Source organism: Oryctolagus cuniculus, chromosome 1 (genome assembly GCF_051225735.1).
Source record: "Oryctolagus cuniculus isolate XC-2025 breed Fujian yellow rabbit chromosome 1, ASM5122573v1, whole genome shotgun sequence".
Taxonomy (NCBI): domain Eukaryota; kingdom Metazoa; phylum Chordata; class Mammalia; order Lagomorpha; family Leporidae; genus Oryctolagus; species Oryctolagus cuniculus.
Genome location: NC_142867.1, coordinates 229,107,652 through 229,131,847, shown reverse-complemented (window position 1 = coordinate 229,131,847; position 24,196 = coordinate 229,107,652). Strand labels below are relative to the sequence as shown.

At 42.1% G+C, this 24,196-nt stretch overlaps 1 protein-coding gene across 14 annotated transcripts in view; it reads left to right on the top strand.

The window, feature by feature from the left end:
• Positions 1-24,196, top strand: part of SCAI (suppressor of cancer cell invasion) — a 166,004-nt gene that overhangs the window by 99,843 nt on the left and 41,965 nt on the right. For 13 of the 14 annotated variants that reach the window (XR_016212023.1, XR_016212032.1, XR_016212030.1 and 10 more), the window contains 9 exons: positions 4,275-4,370; positions 5,252-5,338; positions 8,343-8,441; positions 13,145-13,241; positions 14,958-15,056; positions 15,195-15,347; positions 21,906-22,007; positions 22,226-22,327; positions 23,323-23,401. Coding sequence is in view for 11 of the 14 variants with exons in the window: in XM_089302577.1 (XP_089158703.1) it covers positions 4,275-4,370; positions 5,252-5,338; positions 8,343-8,441; positions 13,145-13,241; positions 14,958-15,056; positions 15,195-15,347; positions 21,906-22,007; positions 22,226-22,327; positions 23,323-23,401 (914 nt within the window). In the remaining 3 variants the exon portion in view is untranslated. Of the gene's footprint in view, positions 1-4,274; positions 4,371-5,251; positions 5,339-8,342; positions 8,442-13,144; positions 13,242-14,957; positions 15,057-15,194; positions 15,348-21,905; positions 22,008-22,225; positions 22,328-23,322; positions 23,402-24,196 lie in introns of those variants that run through there. The other variant, XM_089302586.1, reaches the window with a different exon arrangement.

Below are 24,196 nucleotides of genomic sequence, written 5' to 3'. Positions count from 1 at the left end.
GTGTCACCCTCTGTGTCTCCCACCTTTCCTGCTCTTCTTCCATCCTCAGTTTCAGTCAGTCATAACTTTACATCTTTATTCATGGAACATAGTATTTACCTAACCTTCCAGAATCATAGTCAAGTATCTTGCATGTTATCTACATATAGAATGTAAAGGTTGAAAAGGAATGATAAATAGCATTTTGACATGTGACTGTGTGCAAATCGTGTGGAGCAGAGCTAGGAATTGAGCTCTGGTTCCCTTTCCTTCTCTGTATTTCAACTGTATGACTCAAAGGAATTCATTGTTAGATTCAAATTCAGCTGGATCTGGGACGATGCTGTGGTGTAGTGGGGTCAGCCTCCGACAGCCCATATAGGCGCCGACTCATGTCTCAGCTGCTGCTCTTTGATCCAGTTCTCTGCTATGGCCCAGGAAAACAGTGAAAATGGCCCAAGTGCCTGGGCCCCTGCACCCACATGGGAGACCCAGAAGAAGCTCCTGGCTCTTGGCTCCAGATTGGCTCAGCTCTGGCTGTTGCAGACTTAAGGGGAATGAACCAACGGAAGGAAGACCTTTCTTTCTGTCTCTCTCTAACTCTACCTGTTATAATTTTAAAAAAATTAAATTATTAAAAAATTAAATAATTTAAAAAAAGAAGTAGAGCAGCTGGAGCATGAACCAGATCCCATATGGGATACTGGCATCACAGGCGGCGGCTTCACTCGCTACTCTACACCACCAGCCCCCTCGGCACCTTCTTAAAAGGGTGCGTGTAGGGGCCGTTTCTCAATCGGTCCCTGTCTGAACATTTTGTTTTTTAGCGCTGAACTCCTGATTAATAGAGCTTTGGAAGCAGTTTTCCTAGGTTTAAATCCAGTGTTGCTGATAAAGTCTGGTGCAGTCTGATTCTTATAGCCTTGTGATTTATTCTTCCTGTTTTGAAATTTCACAAAGATGAGTAATTTTTCTCCATCTAGTTGGTGCTTGGTAGGTCCTCAGTTTGTGAACTTTGTTCTTCTTCCAGTTTTTGGCTCTTACATCTTTTCTCTGGCACTTTACTATCTATTTTCCATCTTGTTTTTTCTTTAGCTTTCTTGTAGATTTCATCAACAGTGTCTTAAATCTCTTCCAATGAAGAACTGTTTTATTTCAGCAACCATAATTTAAAAAATTTCTGACCTCTTTGTTCTGAAACCGTTTGCTCAGTAAATCTTGTTCTTACTCTGATGAATGGGGAAATTCTAAGTGGCGGGTGTTTGGCCTGTTGGTGAAGATGCCCTCATTCCATCGTGAGCCTGCTTCCAGCTCGTGCTGCCAGCCTCGCCAGTAGAGACCCTGGGAGGCAACCCCTGTGGGAGGTCTGGTTTTGGCTCTGTGGTGGGCATTTGGAACCAGTAGATGGGAGCATGCTCTGTGTAGCTGTCTCTGCCTCTCAAATATATAAAAATTGTAAGAAGAAATTCCGAGAGTAGTAGATTATTCTTTTTTTTATCTTGAGCTCCAAATTAACCATGTTCTGTCGTGTTGCAGACCTTCCTTCAGTGACTTAACCGAGGGTCTGACCGTGACCACTGTGTGTGACCATAGTGCTCAGGCAGGGTTTGCTGCCTGAAAGATTCTCTCCATGCAGAGCAAGTCGGCCTGATCCTGGAGCCACCCCCATCTCACGCCACATAGGAGCTGATCTAGTTTCTTGTGTGAAAAGCCTCTCTCATTTCCTCTGCTTTCTCCCGGTCTTCTCCCTCCCTCCCTCTGTGCCTTGGAAAGCAATGTGACTGCCTAGGTATTTTGCATTTGGGATGGCGTTAGAGGAGAAAGGTTCTTACATAAACCTTTAGTTGATCTCTTAGTTTGAAACAGCACCTTTTATTCCTTTTCCCCTCCCTCTGTGGGTTGGCTCCTTTCACGTTTTTCTAGGTTCCAGCTTTGTCTGCTCTGTTATTTAAGTCATGGGGCTGCACAGGAGGCCCCTACAGACCTACTTTTTGACCCTGTGCCTCTGTGCACACCCTAGGAAACGCACCTGCAGTGGCCTCACCAGCAGGTTTTTTTGCCCTCTCTCTTCCACTTGGCTTCCACTGGAGAGTCTGTCTTTCCTGCTCCCTCTTTGCTGTCAGATCTAAGGGCTGGTGCCTTCGCTCCTGGGCGCCTCAGCATTCCCTGTCGGTTTCCTTGTACTTGTTCAATCCATTGCAGCGCTTTATTAACCCTTTCTCAGTGACCCATTTGAGTGTGCTATTTCCTGCCAGGATGTCAAATGGCAGAAAAGAATATTGGTATTTCTTCATCTAAAGTTGTTCTTCCAGAAAACTATTGAAATCTCATCTGTTGATGGCCTTCCTCTGTTTTTATTTCTTTTTTTTCCCAAAAAAACCTTTTATTTAAGGAATATAAACTTCATGCATTTCATAAGTACAACTTTAGGAATATAATGATTCTTCCCACCTCTCCTCCTCCTCCCTCTCCCATTCCCAGTCCCATTCTCCACTAAGATCCATTTTCAACTAACTTTATACACAGAAGACCAACTCTATACTAAGTAAAGAGTTCAACAATTTACATGGAAAAAAAGAACAAAAAAAAAACCTGTTCCTCACCAGTCAAGACAAGGAGTGTTCGAAGTCATTGCATCTTGAAGTTAATTTCACTTCTTTTTTTTAGGCTGCTCATGTCAAATGCCTCAGGGATCACTGCCATCATGCATAAGAGTGTTAATTGTTAAATTAACAACAGGAGTCACTGTGCACTAACTCCCCATTCAGGACCTCTGTCCTCCGTGAGCTGTATTATAATTATGTCTAAGTGCTTGCAAAAGATGTACCATTCTTGGGTGCTTCTTCAATATTTTTATTTCTTTATGTAGAGGAGAGTGTGGGTGTGTGAGGGGGTGTTCTCCCATCCCCTGATTCACTCCCCAAGTGCCTTCAGTGAGTGATCAGTGTAGGTCTCCCGTGTAGGTGGCAGAACCCAACCACCTGAGCTATTCCTGCTGTCTTCCGGGTCCACAGCAGCAGGAAGCTGGGTATGAAACCAGGCACTCGGATATGGAACACAGGCATCTTGACTGAATGCCCGATCTCTTTTAATTTTTTATTATGATACTTTAAAAAAAGAAACAACAACTTTATTGAGATACTTTCATTTTGCATTTGGGATGGGGTTAGTTGAGAGTGTATAATTTAGTAGTACCTTTCACAAAAACAATAAAAAAGTTTGAGACCTTGTAATAATTTGAACCAAGATCTGTATGGAAAGAGTTATAAAGTTTGTTTCATGACAATATTTTCAACATAAATAGAAAGAGATACTGTTGGCACTAAATTCATCTCTAGATTCATTTTGTTTTCAGTAGAATTCATTAAGGTTTTTTAGTAGGACTCTGATACATTGATTTTTAAAGTTTATATTTACATGTAAATACAAGGAACCAAGAGTAGACAAGGCACTCCTGAAACAGAGGAAGCATGCTAGACTTTCAAAGTTGTACTATTTAGAAGATTGTTAATGAGAAAATAGAAAAATAGACCAAGGAAGAGAACAAAGAGCTGAGAAACATGTATAAGGGAAAATTTGAGGACTTCAATACTAGTTTTGTCTTACCAGTCAAAAAATATATATAATTTTTAAAAGCCAAATAAATAAAAAAGGAGGGTGCAGATATGATTTTTCTCATTTGTAGGAGTTAATATATATGGAGAGAGTATAAAAATTGTGTGGGTGTCATAGTATTTGGTATATAAATATTGCATCACTGAATTATACCATGCCTATGACAACATTCTTTCCTTTCCCCGTGTTATGATCATTGTTATGAACCCCACATTTTATGATATTAACACCCTTGCTTTTAAGACAAAACAGCATATATGTATATGTGTGTACCCACATATGAAGTGAGTATAGCAAAATGTTAGAAATTGTTAATCTTACAATTAAAAAACTAAAAACAAAAAGGAAGATACAGAAATAGCTACCCACTCACTTCTAGATATATTCCCTGAAGCAGTGTTTTTCACACTGCCTAACTCTTACCTGAAGATCAGCTTTTGGTGGTCACCAGTATGTGAACGCGTGTGAATAAGATCTCGGATAGAAAGGGGTGCCGTGCTGGGAGCCCCGAGGGAGGCCTCTGCGAAGGATAGGCTCCCAGCTGGAGAACGACGGCTGCTCCTACAGCTGTCTGCTTTCTACTTAAAGAAAGCCTGGATGTAAGTACTGTGTACCGTCCAGTTTGTACCATAACAAGACTAAGAGATGTGAAATTAACACATGCTTATTTGTGATTTCAGAGATTTGCCACAATATGGGCAGAAGCAGTGGCAGTCCTACTTTGGAAGAACTTTTGATGTCTACACCAAGCTGTGGAAGTTCCAGCAGCAGCATCGGTAAAGGAGCCCCCGGTCGCAGGACACTTGAAGGCCCCTCTCCCAGCAGTCACAGTGTGGCCGCGACTGCCCCGGTGCTTTTACCTCGAAGCTTGCTAACTGCTGTATTTATGTACTCATGCTTGTGACCCATATGAAAGCAAACTGATTTTTTTCTTTTATTTACCTAAGACTTTAAGATGTCATATTCTGGTCTGATATTTAAAGACAGTGCTCTATCTAGAATGCTGCAAGTTAACCCTGACATAGGTGGGATATGTTGTGTTTTGGTCTTTTTTTTTTTTTTTTTTAATTTTATTTATTTGTTTGAAAGGCAGAGTTACAGAGAAGCAGAGGCAGAGAGAAAGAGAAAAAGTCTTCCATCTACTGGTTCACTCCCCAAATGGCTGCAACGGCTAGAGCTGGGCTGATCCAAAGCCAGGAACCAAGAGTTTCTTCTGGGTCTCCCACGTGGGTGCAGGGGCCCAAGCAGTTGGGCCATCTTCCACTGCTTTCCCAGGCCGTAGCAGAGAGCTGGATCAAGAGTAGAGCAGCCGGGTCTCAAACCGGTGCCCATGTGGGATGCCAGCACTGCAGGCGGTGGCTTTACCTGCTATGCCACAGCACCAACCCTGTGTTTTGTTCCAGAATGCATGTTGTTTACTGGCCAAAATTGGTGGAAAGGGGCCTGTTTCTTCTCATTTTTGTGAACAGAACTCAAAGTGGTTTCTTTTATATTTTGACTTACTTTAAATAGACATTTAATAAATGCTTTTTGAATCTACTTGAATGATTATGTTGAAATCTCATGAAAAATTCATGAGCTTTGCTAATTACAGATTTGGTTCTTTCTGAAATTTGTCATCTCTTACTTGTATTTTCTTGTTTCCTATATAAAACAGACAAGTCTTGGATAATCGGTATGGCTTGAAGCGGTGGCAAATAGGGGAAATTGCTTCCAAGATTGGGCAGCTATACTACCATTATTAGTAAGTGATGTGGTCGTGGGAAGAATAAAATACTGTCCTGACTCGAACCCAGCATCCAGATCTGTGTGTAGGGTTTCTCCCTGCTGGAGGAATAAATTGTATAGTCATAAAGTTTCTTCTTTGTAGTTTCCATTAATTTAGAGTTATTTTAGTACAGATAAATGTAAGACAGTACTCCAGATTATTGGGCAACAAGAAGGTCAGTGTGTCACTACTGTGTTTAAGTATGAGCACACCACAACCACAACGATGGCAAGTAAATGCCCTCATATGTCCTGCACTGCTTCCCAGGTTCCTTTTCACGTCACTGGAGCTGGTTTCAAGGATACTGTCGGGTCTAACCCGATCTCTGAAAGTTCCTTTATTACACATTTTGAAATTTAACTAATGGAACCTCTGCAGTCTCAGTAAGCTAGTTTTTTCCCTTACTCTTCATTAACTAATTCAAATACAATACGTAACATTTTACATTTTTGTAGATACTTTACTAAAATAATTAAAGGTATCTAAAATAATATCATTAGTAGGTAAAATATTAACCAAAAAAGTGACACTAAGGGTATTTTTGAGACTATTCTTTTCCTAACTAGAAAAGCTATGGGATTCAAAATGAACACAGATATGATAACACTTTAACTCTGCTGTTTTACAACATCGATAACAAGAGAAAATGCATGACGCACAGAAAAGAAGAGTAGGGTTTCAGGAGAAAAGTTTAGTAAACACTTGAATTTTGGAAGCCTGGAACACAGAAAGGTTCATAGTGCTTATAAGCACTACCATTTTCATCCTGTACACGCATGGTTCATTTCTAATTTTATCCAGAAACAAAAACCTAATTCATTGCATGATGTATCTTTATCAATTTCAATTTTCAAGTATTCAAGTAATGCAAACCTAAGTATTTTCCTTTGTGACAGCAACAAACGTGTGGACTGTGCTTCAAAGACAGGGAAAATTTTATTTAAAACAACTGATAATACTCTTCTTCCCAAAGACATAAGAACTAAGACTTAACACTGTAATCACACAAATGGTATGTAGTAAGAGAAGGAAAAAAGAAAGATGGCCCAATAAAATCAATGTCTTCTTTTAAAAAGATTCAAAAACAGATGCCTTAATATGTGGCCAGATTCCCAGTAACAGGATAGTCTGAAATCTAAGGAACTACAGAAGAAAAACCAGAGGAATTTCCATTTCCCTGCCGTTTTCCCATAAATGTTCCTATTGTTTACTTTGGATTTCCTCTGTACTTTTACTGGGAAATTTTCTGCCTTCACCTTCTTTCATAGTGATGACCATGTTTCTGTGTTTCTGAGTGTAGCACATCCTTAAGCATCTTTTGTAAGGCTGATGAGTGGTGGCAAATTCTTTCCATTTCTGCTTGTTACGGAAGTCCTTTATTTCACCTTCATCATAAATGAGAGCTTTGCAGGGTACAGTAGTGTGGGTTGATAATTTTGTCTCTTAAGTCTTGGAATATATCTCACCATTCTCTCCTAGCCTGTAGGGTTTCTGATGAGAAGTCAGCTGTGAGTCTAACTCGAGACCCTCTGAAAGTAATCTGGCATTTCTCTGGTGCATTTTACAATCTTCTCTTTATGTTTCACTTCGAGAGTTTGACTACAATGTGTCATGGTGAGGATCTTTTCTGGTCATGTCAATGAGAAGTTCTTTGTGCTTCTTGTACTTGGATGTCCCTTTCTTTCTCTAATTTAAGGAAGTTTTCTGTAATTTTTTCACTAAAAAGGCCTTCTTATCCATTCTGTCTTTCCACGCCTTCAGAACTCCTTAGACCCATATGGTGGGCCGTTTGATAGTATCCCATATATCTCCAACACTGTTTTATAGTTTTCTAATTTCTTCTTTTTTGGGGTCTTACTATAAAAGTTCCAGCCTTCTTACTTGGATATTCTTCCGTCTGCCTCACCTAGTCTGTTAAGGCTTTCCACCACATTTTTTATTTGATATATTGAATTCTTCATTTCCAATATTTCATTTTGATTTCTCTTTAAACTCTCAATTTCATGGGAAACATGTTCATTCATGTCATGTATGGATTTCATTAATTTATGGATTTGCTTCTGATTACTTCTAGGTAATCCTTCGATCAATTTTTTAAACTCTGTTTCCGGCATTTCTTCAGTCTCTTCATTTTCACATTCTGGTGTTGAAGTGTCGTGTTCCTTTGGAGGTGTCATGTTGTCTTGCTTATTCTTGTTTCTTGAGTTGCTGTATTTATTTGTGGGCATTTGTGCAGATACTTGTTGGCCTTTTTTCCCCCCCTGTGATGGCTTTTATCTTTGGACTGTGCCTCTGTGGATTAGTGGAGTATAAACTTACTTTTTGATTCCATTTTTCCGTGAACTTTCTGAAGTACCTTTGTAGAACCACCCTTAAGTCAAGGAAAGAAGAGAATTCCTGTAGGACTTTAAATTTCATTATCAGGGAAAGATAGCAGACAATTGAAAAGGCTTGGACCATTTATAACTTAAAAGGCAAGACAATCCCTTCCTCTTGCTCTGTTTTGGCATGCCATCCCCCAGTCCCACCATTAAAATCCCTCCCTTGGGTAGTATGTGTGCTCTAAAAGTCCCTCGTAAAACTGTGAATGTTAAACAGAAAAAATGGCCTGTCAGCACCCCCTGAGGATCTGTATGGATGGCTCAATCCACTGCTCAGTTCTCTCAGGGAAGAAACTGAATGGGCCGAAGGACAAGTGATGACACGCACCTGGGGAGGTCACGAAGGTGCAGTCCAGCAGGGTGGTGGGTTTCACCGGGGCAGCCCTGCAAAGAATGAGAAGAATGTGATCTTTGGGTTGACATCACTAAAGGCTTGGGAGCACCAGCACCGGGGGGATGTTATTATTATTACTATGATTATATATGTTAAGAATGACATACTGCTTTGCTGGTTGAAATTTAGGACAGTGAGGCAATATGGAGCAAGTTTCTCATGGTGAAGAGTTTCCAGCTGTTTCAAAATGCTCTTTGTCTCACAGCTTACGCACGTCTGAGACCAGCTACCTGAACGAGGCTTTCTCCTTCTACTCTGCCATCAGACAGAGATCGTATTATTCTCAAGTCAACAAAGAAGACAGGTATGCCTCCACTGTGCTTCTGGAAACACGAGGATAGAACATTCAAAATCATCAGTCTGTGTGGGAATTATACAGAAAAGCACACATTGACTTAAAACTTGTGTTCATGCTATCTCCAGGCCATCTAAAGCATTCAGACGTATAGATCACCTGAAAGCAGTACTGGATGTCGGTGCTGTAACAGACGTCACAATACCAGACTCGATTCAGAGCACAAAGGAGGGCTGGGAGTTACCTCTCTATGAGAAACAGGGGTCACACAGCCTTCCTAGAAAAGAAACAGCTACACAGTAAGGCTTAGCTAACCACCTTTGTTCCTTTTTAGCCTGTGTAATCTTTTTTATTTTTAAAGATTTATTTTATTTATTTGAAAGACAGAGTTACAGAGAGAGGTATAGACAGAGAGAGGTCTTCCATCCACTGGTTCACTCCCCAAATGGCAGCAGCAGCTGGAACTGGGCCAATCCACAGCCAGGAGTCAGGAGCTTCCTCTGGGTCTCCTAAGTGGGTACAGGGGCCCAATCACTTGTGTCATCCTCCACTGCTTTCCCAGGTGCATTAGCAGGGAGCGGGATTGGAAGTGGAGCAGCCGAGACTTGAACCAGCGTGCATGTGGGATTCTGGCACAGAGGCCGGGGCTTTAATCACTGTGCCACAGCGCCGGCCCCCAGTTTGTGTAGTCTTAATTCAAATATCTTCAAAAGCCTGTTGACAGCTGTCCTGCAGGACAAGGAAAAGACTGCTAATGCAGTTTTGAATTTTCTTTTGTAAACCCACCAGTGTTCTGCAGTTGGGAAGCTGTACTGTCAAAAAACAAACAAAATCCTGTAGAGTTGATTCATTCCCAGTAAAAATCTTTTGAACATCTATATCTGACTCTGTGGCAGACACTTGGGTGGGAGAGGCAAAAAGAGAAGGAAGTGTGCAAGTTCATTTCAGAAGATTGTCTTCTAATAGGGGCCCGGGACGTATGCGTGCCAGTGGATTGTGCTGTTACTGATTCCAGATGAAGGTGCAGTTATGGAAGGATCAGGGGAGTGCTGGAGAATCTTCGTTGCTAGCATTCTAGGAATTTTTGGAAGGGAAAGTTCAAGGTCTGGATGTTCTCTCTCTTCTCCTAGTGGGAAGATTGTCTTCTGAGCAGTGGAGGGAAACATAGCTTTGGCTGTTTCTCAGGAGAACACTTTGCAGTTGGCTATTGTCAGCTTCCAGCTAACCAGCGAGATTTTGGGGGAAAGTCCCACTTTTGTACATCCCTTTTGTTTTCTGTGCATCTTGTTCAAACTTGTCTAGGGGAGTTTGCTACAACAATGGTAATGCAGATGTTGGATTCTTCCTTCCTCTGATGTCTTTTTGTCATCCTCTGATGTCAGTTTCTTCGGTTACTTTTCTTTTACCTTTTCTTATAGTTGCTTCACATTTCCCCCCAACCCTAATTTCTTTCATTTGTGTCTGTGTTCCACAATTTGTCTTAATACTTTTTTTATTTTAAAGATTTAACTTATTTATTAGTGAGGGAGAGAGAGAAAAGTCTTCCATCACTGGTTCACTCCACAAACGGTGGCAACGATGGGAGCTGGGCCAGACCGATCCGAAACCAGGAGTCAGGAGCTTCTTCCGGGTCTCCCACGTGGGTTCAGGGGCCCAAGGACTTGGGCCATCTTCTATTGCTTTCCCAGGCCATAGCAGAGAGATGGATCAGAAGAGGACACAACTGGCACCCATGTGGGATGCTGGCGCTGCAGGCGCAAGCTTAGCCTACTATGCCACAGCACTAGCCTCTATTTTAATTTTTTTTTAAATAAAGATTTATTTATTTGAAAGGCGGAGTTACAGAGACAGAGGCAGAGAGAGAGAAAAATCTTTCATCTGCTGGTTTACTCCCCAACTGGCTGCAACAGCTGGAGCTGAACTGTTCTGAAGCCAGGAGACAGGAGCTTCTTCAGGTCTCCCATGCAGGTGCAGGGCCCCAGCACCCAGGCCATCTTTAACTGGTTTCCCAGGCCATCGCAGAGAGCCGGATCAGAAATAGAGCAGGTCAGCTGGGACTCAAACCTGCACCCATATGGGCTGCCAGCTCTGCAGGCAGAGACTTAGCCCACTACACCACAGTGCCGGCCCCACCTGTCTTAATTCTTGATGAGGGAAATGATCTATCTCCTAAGAAATGGAAAAGAGGAAAAATGCAAAAGGGCTGTGCAACATTTTATCAGCATTAAAAATGCGTCCAGGCCGAGAATTATTTTAAGTAATAGCAAAATATCTTGTGTAATTCACTTTTCTGCATTTTATAACTTGCCAGAAGGGAAATTGGCCTTGGGTCCCCCCCTGGCTTAAAGCCCAACAGTTTGATTTGTTGCAATCATTTTCAACATTAATAGCAAACACCTTATCTGAATTATTTTCCTTTGCTGCCTCCTAGAGCAGGGCAGATTAACAGAGGTAAGGTTGTTTGGAAACAGGATGACAAAATCTCTTGCTTTGCACCAGGAAATTGGAATCAAAGGATAATCCAGCACAGGAGATCCTGACATTGTTCTCTGTGCTTGGGCTTTGCTCAGTCCATGGGTTGTGTCTTCGTTTACATAGAGCAAGAGGTGCCAGCCAAAGTAGCAACCAGCAGCCGTCAGCAAATAAAACCAAATAAGAACCTAGTCCATTATTTCACAGTTCATTTAAAAGGCAAAAATCTTCTCTTTGTATAGGGAGTGAGTTTACTTTTTCTGCACTGTCTCAGCACCTAAAGATTATTACTTAGAGGCCAGAAGAGATGGCCCATCTCAGCGGTCACTCAGGCAGGGACACCTCTCAGAATATTCCATGGGCCCATCTTGCTTAATGGAGGATATCATACCATGCAATCCCTCATCCTAGTTGCTGCAAACCCTGACTGTTGCAATCAGCCAGGGCTGAACCTGGCCAGAGTGGGACCTGGAGAAGACAAAGTTTCTGAGCATTGTAAGGGATGTAGCAATTAGCCATCAGGGAGAACAGCTTCACAGGCAAAGGCATAGTTCAAGTTCGAGTCTCAGGAGCAGTGGGCCTGGCAGGTTGGACAGAGGCTGGAACGGAGGAGTCCAGAAGGTTGTGAGGAGCTCTGGTGTCAGCATTGGTGTTGACAGTTTTGAAGTTGTTGTAGGGTGGGAATATGTACGTGGACTGGGAAGCTTTGGCACTTCCTGCTGGTGGAGGTTGGGATAAGGAGAACTCAATGTGGACCTTTCCAATGAGGGTCGGACTTTTTCTTCCGCAGTTGGATATGGCGGTGGCCAGTGGGCTGTGGGTCAGGTTATCAGTCTTGATTGGGATGGCTGGTCATGTGCGTGAGTGGACAGCACTGAACACATTTCATCTGTGCTTTGCTGTTTAGCACAGTTCTACCCATCTCTGTGCGTTTATTTACTAAAGGGTTGGCAAACTATGGCCTGAAGGCAGATTGAGCCCATGCTGTTTTAGAATTGATTTTACATTTTGAAGGCGTTGTAAGAAAGGGAAAGACAATTATATCACACATACTATATGCAGTCTGCAAAGCTAAAAATATTTACTATCTGACCCTCTGCAGAAAATTTGTTGGTTGTATGATCCCTGATAGAGATTCATAAAACCTGATTTTTGTTGTTGTTGTTAATCAAAAACTATAGGAATTAAATCATTAATTTTGCAAGTCTGTATTCATGTTATCCTTCTACTAGTTTTCCTTCAGGTCTGAGTCTTTTTTTTTTTTTTTTTAAGATTTTATTTTTAAAAACGGAGAGACAGAGAGGTTTTCTGTCCGCTGGGTCACTCCCCAAATGACTACAGTGGCCAGGGCTTGAACCATCCTAAATCCAGGAGCCAGGAGTTTCATCTGGGTCTCCCCCAGGAGTGACCTGAGCCCAGGCACTTGGACCATTTTCTGTTGCTTTTCCCAGGCCTTTTGCAGGGAGGGGGATCAGACAGAGAGCAGCTATGAATTGACTGGTGCCTATATGGGATGCTGGCATTGGAGGAAGCGGCTTAACCAGCTATGCCACAATGCCAGCCTATGGATCCACTTCTGACACTGTAATTGGCTAAAGAGCCTAAAATACTGTGTGTTCCCAGACACCCAGAAATCTTGCATTTATGATCAGCCATTCTTTTAAATAGACAGCTTAGGTGTCAAGAAAGTCAAGAAGCCCCTAAAGTTTTGTTGGCCCTGCGGCATGTGGTTGGTTTTGGTGACAGAAAAAAACCATGAAGAGTAAAGTTGAAACTATAAGAAAGGTGTACACGAAGCACTAGTGAGAAAAAATTAACTCCTTGTTTCCTAGAGGTGGACTTTATAGTTGTCTGACTGGTGGTTAGTTAAGATAATTAAAGTAGAAAGGGGACAGAATCCTAGCTGACATGACCTGAAAGGAGAAAGGGATAAGGAATTACACCATGTTGTTAGATCCACTTACTGTGGGGACCAGGCCTACAGCAGGTAGAGTTTGCTTGTTCAAACATTGAGAAAGATGTTTTTAATGAAAATAAGGAGAATGTGCAACTTCAGCACACATTATTAACCATTTTAACAGTAGGCAGGAAAGGAAATAGAAAAAAGTGAGACAGATGCTAAAGGAAGAAATACCTGTGTTAATGTTGTATGCGTTATTTAGCCACGGAAAATTGGAAAAATCAAGAAAGCATAGACCCTTTTTGAATGTAACGAGTGGCCTTCCATCTGTGCTCCGCAGGCCTGAGCTGGTGGTCAAGAAGCTGCGGTACTACGCGAGGTTTATCGTGGTTTGTCTTCTTCTCAACAAGATGGACGTCGTGAAGGAGCTAGTGAAGGTAAAGCCACTGTGAAAGAGTGAAATCTCTCTAACTGCTTACAGGTGGCTTGTCTTTGAAAAGTAGATTTTCGGTTCCAGTACTTTTTATTTTTGTTTTCATTTTTTTAAAAAATTTTTTAAAGATTTATTTATTTATTCGAAAGTCAGAGTTACACAGAGAGAGAGAGAGAGAGAGAGAGAGTCTTCCATCCATGGTTCACTCCCCAGTTGGCTGCAATGGCCAGAGCTGTGCTGATCCGAAGCCAGGAGCCAGGAGCTTCTTCCGGGTCTCCCACGCGGGTGTGGGGGCCCAAGGACTTGGGCCATCTTCTACTGCTTTCCCAGGCCATAGCAGAGAGCTGGATCGGAAGTGGAGCAGCCAGGTCTTGAACCAGCACCCATGTGGGATGCCAGCGCTTCGGGCCAGGGCGTTAACCTGCTGTGCCACAGTGCCAGCCCCTCCAGTACTTTTTATGTATCTAAATATAGAAGACTATATTAATTCTGAGCAGTAATGAAAAAATATTTTCCAGCTCTCCACATTTTAACACGTTTATAATGAATCGGAGATAATTATCTAAATTCCTAGGTTTTGTCCCTGCACCTTGTTTTTTATTTCACAGCTGTGAGAAACAAAAATAAATTTGGTTTAAGAGAAAATAATTGACTTGAGTCCAAAAATAGAACAGATGGTCCACAACGGTGTTGTGAACAACACTTAGTTTTTCCCTTCATTCACTGTGGTAACTGAGTTCAGCGTACCCAGGAGCCGCTTTCTGTCTCATTTCTGCACGCTGCATTCTGGTTGCACTCTAGTCAGTAGTTTCAAAGGCATACATATTCATTTTTTATACTTAGCCACAGCGTGCTTGTTTTGTTGTTGTAGTTGTGTTTAAAGATTTATTTATTTATTTGCAAGGCAGAGTTAGAGAGAGGGAAAGGCAGAGGCAAAGAGAGAAGTCGTCCATACACTGGTTCACTCCCCAGATGGCCACAATGGCCAGGGCTGGGCCAGACTGAAGCCAGGAGCCAGGAGCTTCTTCCAGGTCTCCCACGCAGGAGCAGAGGCCCAAGGATTTGGACCATCATCCAATGCTTTCCTGGGCACTTAGCAGGGAGCTAGATCAGAAGTGGAGCAATGGGGACTCAAACCAGCATCCATATGGGATGTCAGTACTGCAAGAGGAGGCTTAACTTGCTACGCCATAGTTTCAGTCCCAACATGCTTGTTTGGACAGAAGTAACTCTGCATAGTACTATTATCCTCTAACCCCACTTACTATTAAGACTATTTCCTGGGGCCAGCACTGTGGTGCAATGGGTTAAAACCCTGGCCTGAAGTGCCAGCATCCCATATGGGTGCTGGTTCTAGTCTCAGCTGCTCCTCTTTTGATCCAGCTCTCTGCTATGGCCTGGGAAATCAGTGGAAAATGGCCCAAGTGCTTGGGCCCTTGCACACATGTGGGAGACCCAGAGGAGGCTCCTAGCTCCTTACTTTGTATTGGCCCTGCTACAGCCAGTGCAGCCATTTGGAGTGAACCAGCAGATCGGAGACCTTTCTGTCTCTCTGTCTCTCTCTGTCAGGAACTCTACCTCTCAAATCTTTAAAAAAATATATTGTGTACTAATCGTAATTGAACAATTATATTAATATCTGTCAAGAATATGGTACAATGTAACCATACATTTTTATGTTTTTTTATAATCCTTTTTCTTTGTGATATTTTAAAATCAGGAATTGTCAGATGAAATTGAGGATTATACTCACCGCTTTAATACTGAAGATCAAGTGGAATGGAACTTGGTGCTTCAAGAAGTGGCAGCTTTCATTGAGGTCAGTTTTTGATAAGAAACATGGATGAGTATGAATGGCTGTGTGCGCAGGATTTTTGTTGTGTGTCTGTGTCAACAAGAAGGAGTAATTTATGCTCTTGATATTTTGTCATTAACTTCTCACTGCCCTCTTCTTTAGGCAGACCCTGTTATGGTACTTAACGATGATAATACCATTGTTATCACATCAAATCGCCTGGCTGAAACAGGAGCGCCATTGCTGGAGCAAGGCATGATTGTGGGACAGTTGTCTCTGGCTGATGCACTCATTATTGGTAATTGTAATAATCAGGTAAAGAATTGTGAAGGAATTATGCTTAAAATTCACTTGGGAAAATAGTGCTTTGGATGACCACAAAATTATTTCTAACATTCATCTATTAGGAAATGGTGAATTAAATTATGTTATGTGCCTGTATGGCTAGAGTGTGGATGACTGAATAGTTTAGGACAAATTTTAACAACTTAGGAAGATACTCATGATAACTTAAGTGAAAATAAACTTGCTATGAAAACAACTATTTCACTGGTAGAATGTAATAATACTATATGCATGGCAAAAAGATTGGGAAGAAAAAAAATTTTTTTTATTTTTAAAGATTTATTTATTTATTTGAAAGACAGAGTTAAAAAGAGGCAGAGGCAGAGAGAGAGAAGTTGGAGACATTTGGGAAATGAACCAGCAGGTGGAAGATTGTTATCTCTCTGTGCATTTCTGCCTTTTACTTTTGCCTTTTTTTTTTTTTTTTTTAACAGGCAGAGTGGACAGTGAGAGAGAGAGAGACAGAGAGAAAGGTCTTCCTTTGCCGTTGGTTCACCCTCCAATGGCTGCCGTGGCCAGTGTGCTGCAGCCGGCGCATCGCGCTGATCCAAAGCCAGGAGCCAGGTGCTTCTGGTCTCCCAAGCGGGTGCAGGACCCAACGACTTGGGGCATCCTCCAATCACTACACTCCCGGGCCACAGCAGAGAGCTGGCCTGGAAGAGGGGCAACTGGGACAGAATCCGGAGCCCCTGCTGGGACTAGAACCCAGTGTGCTGGCGCTGCAGGCGGAGGATTAGCCTATTGAGCCGCAACGCCGGCCACATTTCTACCTTTTAAATAAATAATTTTAAGTGAATTTCCCAGTTTTCCATGACAGAATTATCCCATGTTGATGAGATTTTAATGTGCTAGAAATGTAACTTACTGTAAATTATGGGACATTGGAAAAGTTACCAGTAATTTATTTTCCTGTATGTGTTATTTTTTTTCTTTTAAAGATTTATTTATTTGTTTGAAAGGCAGCGAGACAGAGGCAGAGAGAAAAAGACAGGTCTTCCATCTGCTATTTTACTCTTCAAATGGCCACAATGGCTGGAGCTAGGCCAATCAAGTCAGGAGCCAGGAGCTTCTTCTAGGTCTCCTATGTGGGCACAGGAGCCCAAGCACTTGGGCCATCTTCTACTGCTTTCCCAGGTCATAGCCGAGTGCTGGATCAGAAGTGGAGCCACTGGGACTCTAACCGGTGCCCATATGGAATGCTGGCATTGCAGGTGGTGGCTTTACCTGCTATACCGCAGTGCAAGCCCTGAGAAAATTTTTCTTTAAAGCAAAATTATGGGGGATTTTAAATGCTTTCTTTACAACTCTATAAACTTTCCATAATTTCTATATATTGCTTTTCAAATTTGGCAAAAAGAAGGGAGAGTTTTGTTTTGAGTTCATTTTTCAAAAGTGAAGTTCTGGATTGGGTATTTGGTATAGCTATTAAGAATCTGCTTGGGGCTGGCGCCGCGGCTCACTAGGCTAATCCTCTGCCTGTGGCGCTGGCACCCCGGGTTCTAGTCCCCGTTGGGGCACTGGATTCTGTCCCGGTTGCTCCTCTTCCAGTCCAGCTCTCTGCTGTGGCCCGGGAGTGCAGTGGAGGATGGCCCAGGTGCTTGGGCCCTGCACCCCATGGGAGACCAGGAGGAAGCACCTGGCTTCTGGCTTTGGATCGGCGCAGCGCTCCGGCCGTAGCGTCCATTTGTGGGGTGAACCAACGGAAGACCTTTCTCTCTGTCTCTCTCTCTCACTGTCAAACTCTGCCAAAAAAAAAAAAAAAGAACCTGCTTGGGACGCTTGTATCCTATTTTTGAGTACCCGAGTTCAATTCCCAGTGCACTTTCAATTCTAGCTTCCTGTTAGTGTGCACCCTGCAAAAAGCAATAGGTGATGGCTCAAGGATCTGGGTCTGATGGGAGACCTGCCCACAACACCACAGCACTGGCCCCAATATATAAGTTTTGATTTTGTATCCTATCCTTGTACCTATCATGTTCATTGTTAACATTTCCTAGAATTCCTTCATTTTTGGCTATTATAACCATTAAAACAAATTTGAAATTATATATACACATACATAAGGGAACAGATTTCTTATTTTTAAAATATTTATTAGAGTGGGAGATAGAGAGTTTCCATCCTCTAGTTTACTTCCCAAATGTCCACAACAGGTGGCACTGGGCTAGGCTAAAGCCAGGAGCCAGAAGCTGAATCTAGATCTCCTTTGTGGTTGGGGATGGCAAGAACCCAGTCGCTTTAGCTGGCACTGCTGTCTCCCAGGGTCTGCATTAGCAGAGAGCTGGAGCCAGGCATCAAGCCCATATGGAAACACCCACCCCAGTGGACATACTTTGAAACACATTTATTGCTTGTCTAGTTATACTATCTGAAGGCTTATTATTTTTATTGATTTTTTTTCAAAGAGAATTTTGCTTATCAAACAAGTACACATTAAAACTAAATGAGATCACCCACCTGGATGGCTAAAATCAAGACCGAACAGACAAGCTGGTAATGATAGCATGTCCTGACACATTTGTACAAAAGCTAGGTATTTCATATCTTATTGGTAGAAGTATAAATTGGTATATCCACTTCACCTACAGCAGTTCCAATGTTTTCTTGATTATTTTTAATTTTTTAAAAGTCACTTGAAAGGAAGAGTTACAGAGAGAGAGGGAGAGACAGGTAGATCGTAAATCTTATTTACTCCACAAATGGCCACAATAGCTAAGGCTGAACTAGGCAAAACCTGGAGCTTAGAGCAACATCCAGGCCTCCCACATGGTGTCATGGGCCCAAGCCCTTGGTCCATCTTCCATTAGTTTCCCAGGTGCACCAGCAGGGAGCTGGATGAAAAGTGGAGCAGCTGGGACTTGAACCTCCCCTTGCCAGCATTGCAGGAGGCAGTATAACCCACTGCACCATGATGCAAGCCCCTGTTTTCTTATTGATTTATAGGAGTTCCTAATATGTTCTGCTTAAAAGTCCTTTGTTAAATTTAAGTATCAAGTGTCTTCTCCTACTCTGTGGCCTGGCTTTTATTGTCTTCTTAGTGTCCCTGTGTTTATATATAAATTAATTAAAATAATTTATTTATATATAATAGTATATATAGTATATATTATTTATTTCTAAATACTTTATATATAAATTTATAGATAAAATTTTATTAATTTACATTAGTCAAAATACTTCTTGTGTGCCTACTGTGTGCCCCCGTACTGAAATTCCAGTGAACAGAAATCCTTAATTTCTTTTTTGAGCATTTTGGTTACTTTTATTTCAAAAAAAATCCTTTTCCAAGGGCAGCAAAGTGAATTAAAGGTCAGAATGAAATCAGGTAGGCTTCTCACAGGAGGGTGTCAGAGGTGGGGAGGGTGGGCCCTTGCAGAAGCTGTGCGAATGACTGGCACGGAGAAGTCCATTCCTTGGGCCACTAAATAGGTTTGAATGGGCTCTGGTCTTCTTCTGGTGCAACCATAGTTTCATTTTTCTTGGGACAAATTTGAAGGTAGGTGAATTAGTTCTGGGTGTCAGTTTCACACACAGTGCTCTGTGCCTTTAGGGTGAAGGTGAGCCTGAGGTTGGCGTACTGTGTGGAGGTGGGATTGTCCACGGTTCTTTAGATGGGAGCTCCACATTGCCAACAGTCTCCTTAATTGTATTTACTTATTTTTCCAATGTGTATTTATTTTCAGTTACTTGAAAGAGTGACAGTTTTCCATCCACTGGTTCACTCCCCAGATGCCTGCAGAGCCTGGGCTGGGCCATGCTGAAGCAGTCTGGAACCCCAGTCATGTCTCCCATGTGGAGGCGGCAGCCCAAACACGGGCCTTCGTCTGCTGCCTCCCAGGTGCCTTGGCGGGAAGCTGGCTCTGGAGACAGAGGCGCCAGGACTTGAACTGCACGTGGATATGGGATGCAGGCACCTCAAGTGGCAGCGTAAACTGCTGCGCCACAGTGCTGTCCCCTTAATTTTAATGAAACCTAATTTATAATTTTCTTTGTATACGTTAAAAGCTATTTCTTGTCCTTTATTTTAAAAAATCTTTGCTTGTTCAGTGGTCATGGTTGTTATTTTCTTATCTAGACTCTTACCTTTTATATTTAGATCTATAATCTATGTGGAAACTATTTTTGTTTGGTGTGAAGTATGGGTTAGAATTTTCATATAGATGTCCTTGGACATGGAAGTATGGAAAGAGTAGATGTGGAGGAAGATTTGTAGGTTCTGGTTTGTTGTACATTCAGATATGTGGTGATATCCGTCACCGAACCTTGTTACTTGGTATGGAATGTAACAAAGCTACCTCCTGAGGGGACTATGGCGAAGGAGCATCCCCGGGCTAGACAGTGAGCAGTCGAAAGAATAAAGGGCCTCAACTCGGCATTAAGAAAGAAAGAGCAGCCTCCAGGCTGGCGTTGTGGCACACAGCTTAGGCAGATTAGGCAATTAGCTTGTGGTGCTGGCGTTCCATGTTGGAGTGCTGCTTGAGTCCTGGGCGCTCTCGGTTCCCTGCCGATGTGCCTGAGAAAGCAGTGCTTGGTGGCTCAAGTACTTGGTTGCTGCCATCCACATAGGAGACTCGGATGGAGTTCCAGACTCCTGGCTTTGGCCCAGCCCAGCCCCAGTCCACATGACCATATGGGGAGTGACCTAGTGACAGAAGATCTCACTCTGACTTTCCTTCTCTCTCTCTGTTGCTCTTCCTTTCATATAAGTAAATGAATCTTTAAAAAGAAAAAAAAAGAAAGGGAAGGGATAGAGAATTTCAAATTCAGGGTTTCTGGGGTAAGATTTCGAAATCAACAAGCTTGAAGTATGGAGTGTCTGTGCTCTTTTGACATGAAAATAATTGGTATACGAGAGGTAGCTATTGGGTTGGTATTGCAGCACAGCAGATTAAGCAGCCACTGCAATACTGGTATCCCATATGTGCACCAGTTTGAGTCTCATCTCCATCCGATCCGGCTTCCTACTGGTGCGCCTAGAAAAGCAACAGAAGATGGCTCAAGTGCTTGGACCCCTGCCCTCCATGTAGGAGACCTGGAAAAGACTCCTGACTCTTGGCTTTGACCTGGCCCATCCCCGACCATTGCCTCCATTTGGGGAGTACACCAGCAGATGCAAGATCTCTCTTCTCTGTCTTTCCCTCTCTCTGCAACTCTGCCTTTCACATAAATAAATAAATAAATAAATAAACAAACAAACAAACAAAACAAAAGGGGTGGTAGTTATTATCAGGCTGAAACAAGTATTTGTAAATCTCTTGAATCATTTATGGGTCAGATTTTCAAGAAAGTGCAAAGGACACATGAGCCAGGTTGTTGTTTCTGATCCCTCGCCCGAGAGATCAGGTGTAAGTCTTTCATGTTTTCGTGTTACAGGTGGCAGTGTGGCCAGTGTCTGGCACTGTAGGGCAGTTTTGTCACATTTCTGAAAACTCCAGTCGGAAATAACACCTTTACAACTTTGCTTTGTGAAAATTGAGTTGGAGGAGAATTAAATTTTTTCTTTAGTCTGCTTAAAAATATAGTAAATGAATTAGATGTTTGAAACTCTAGCAACTAACCTTCATAACCTGATTGTTGCCTTAACTAAGTAAATTTTAATTTCATAGATACAGATACTTTAAAAATTCTCATCTGTTTTTTTAATCCTCGTGTGCCTACCTTAAGTTCTGTATAAGTATTTTTCTTGTTTTTAAAGATTTATTTATTTATTTATTTGGAAGATAGAGAAGGAAGGAAGGGAGGGAGGGAGGGAGGGAGGGAGGGAGGAAGGAAGGAAGGAAGAAAGAAAGGGAAGGAAAGAAAAGAAGGAAACAAAAGAGAGAGAGAGAGGTCTTCCATCTGCTGGTTCACTCCCCAGATGGCCACAATGGCCGCAGCTGAGCCGATCCAAAGCCTGGAGCCAGGAGCTTCTTCAGGTCTTCCACGTGGGTTCAGGGGCCCAACGACTTGGGCCATCTTCTGCTGCTTTCCCAGGTCATTAGCAGAGACCTGGATCAGCAGAACAACAGCTAGGACTTGAATGGGTACCCATATGGGTTGCCGGCATCACAGGCAGAGGCTTAACCTTCCATGCCACAGTGCTGGCCCCATAAGTAATTTTCAAAATGGAGAAGGATGCCATGTTAAATATTGTAAAGTGTTAAAATGTGTTGAAGGATTGTAGAATACGGACCACCACCATATTTCAGCCTGACTTGCCAGAAGTTAACATCTTTTGTAGGAGCTAATATAAATCTATGTGTCTTTGTAAAAGTAATTGAAGATATTGATGGATAAACAGTGATATCCAGAGATGAGAGATGTATATTGAAGCAAATATTAAATATGTTAATTATAGGGTTTAGATGATCAGCATATGAGTGTCATTGTACAATTCTTTCAGCCTCTCTGTCTTACAAATTTTATAATGAAATGTTAACAAGATTCCCAGTGTAATTACCTGCACGTGAAACATCAGGGCTAAACAGTGCAGTTAAAGAGTTCAAGGTCTACCTGCCACATTAATGACCAGGTGTGTGTTCATTGCAGGTGAAGTTCAGTGAACTGACCGTTGACATGTTCCGGATGCTGCAAGCCTTGGAGAGGGAGCCAATGAATTTAGCTTCCCAGATGAATAAACCAGGAATGCAGGTGACCTTCTCTTGACACTTCTGTTCTCAGCCCATTTTTCAACAAATGCCTTAAATGTGAATAGTGGGTTCTGTTGATACGACACAAAGAAGCAGATCTGCATAGTGACAGCAATTTTGAGCAAAGAGGATATTTGATCGAAAGATTAGGGGAAACAGCATAGATAATTATGTGTCAAATATAGTTTTTATGATATTGTCTTCTCTGGGAAAATGCAGGAATCAGGTGACAAGCCTACCAGACGAGAAAATCCTCACAAGTATCTCCTTTACAAACCAACCTTCAGCCAGCTGTACACGTTCTTAGCAGCATCTTTTAAGGTATGTGTGACCCAGCAGTGTTTGTCCTGTAAGGACAGTGTCCCCTGAGTGCAATGCGAGAGCCTCTCTTCTCTGAATAGGTGCGTCAGGAGTTTCGGTAAAATATGAAAAATGAAAAACTGACTTTAGAATGAAGATCCTGATCAAAGCTATTTGGGAATAGAGATCCCTTACGGTACTGTGAATGTTCCTCACTGTTGATTAATGAGAACATTAAGTATCATTCTCCTTTCTCTAGGCGTTTATTACTAAACACCTTTAGCTGTAATACTCAACGCAGACCTGAGCAGACTGCACAGGCACGGAATCCGTGAAACATTTTGTCGTCTGAAGCAACTAGGAGAAATAGGGATGTGCTTCCCAGAGGTGCCCATCCTTAGTCAGGATCATTACTTCTCCAGTTCAGGTGTTCCCAGAACATTCTCCAAATGGAGTTGTGGAAGCAGAGAATGTCTTCACAGAGTGTGGCAGTTGTGATAGATTATAGATTTTTTTTAAAGATTTTATTTATTTGAGAGGCAGAGTTATAGACAGAGAGAGGGAGAGACAGATAGAGGTCTTCCATCTGCTGGTTCACTCCCCAAATGGCTGCAATGGCTGTAGCTGCGCCAATCCAAATCCAGGAGCCAGGAGCTTCTTCCGGGTCTCCCACGTGGGTCCTTGGGCCCTCTTCTACTGCTTTCCCAGGCCATAGCAGAGAGCTGGATTGGAAGTGGAGCAGCTGGGACTTGAACAGGCACTCATTTGGGATGCCAGTGCTGCTGCTGGCTGAGGCTTGGCCCACTACACCACAGTGTCAGCCCCAGATTATAGATTAATAATGGATCCGTACTGTGTAGGTCATTTTACCTCAGAAGCACCAAAAAAAAAAAAAAAAAAAAAAAAGGCAATTAAGTTGGGTTCTTGTTTCCCCTACAGCTTCATCATGAATTCTAAATGCGGCTGCCTGGTTTTTCCATTTGCTGGTTTGTATTTGTGATTCTCTTTCATTTCAGGAGCTGCCTGCCAACAGCGTGCTTCTGATTTACCTGTCAGCCACTGGCGTTTTCCCCACAGGTCGTTCTGATAGTGAAGGTACAATAAAGGAATGCTCCCTGTCGTGAGCAGGGCTTGAATTCTCCTTATTTTCTACAAGACAATGGCCCACAGCACACAGACCCTCTCAAGATTGCTGGAAAGGCTTCCAGATTTGCAACCTGGCCCATTTATTAAATTTGGCAATCTTTCAGATACCTCCAGTCTGTTTTATTTGATGAAATATTGCATGTTGAAGCACAAAAGTCATCAGAAAATTCAGATATTAAATGCATGCTTCACTATCAAACTTATTAAAAACTTTATGTATAAAGCATCATATATATAATTAAATATATAAATAAACTGGGTATATATTATATTTCCAGTTCAACATTTTGAATTTGCAAAGGCTGATGGTGTAACCAAGCCTGATTATTTGCTTCACATCATGAGAAGACCCGGCCAGTCAGTGGCTGTACCAGGGCCAAAAGTCCTTGTAGAAATCAATGCAGTTTTGTAACTGAAAGTTCAAGTCCTTGTTATGATTTTTTTTCTATCCTTTCTTTTTTTTGTTTTATTTTGTTTCTATGGATTTAATCTATAGAATACTGGGATGCTGTTTCAGAATAAAAACTTAAAACTGTCCAGAATCTGAGTCCAGAAATTGGTGAATAGATGAAAAAACACGGCCATTAAAACTTTATCTGGGGGAAAAAGTTTCTCGACATCTGTAACATTTTCCTCTTCATCTGTTTGTTGAAATTTGCATTCCTTTATAAAATGCATGTCCCTGCCATCTTCCTTGCATGACCTACAGCTTCTCTGAAAATGCTAAAAATGAAGGAACAAAAT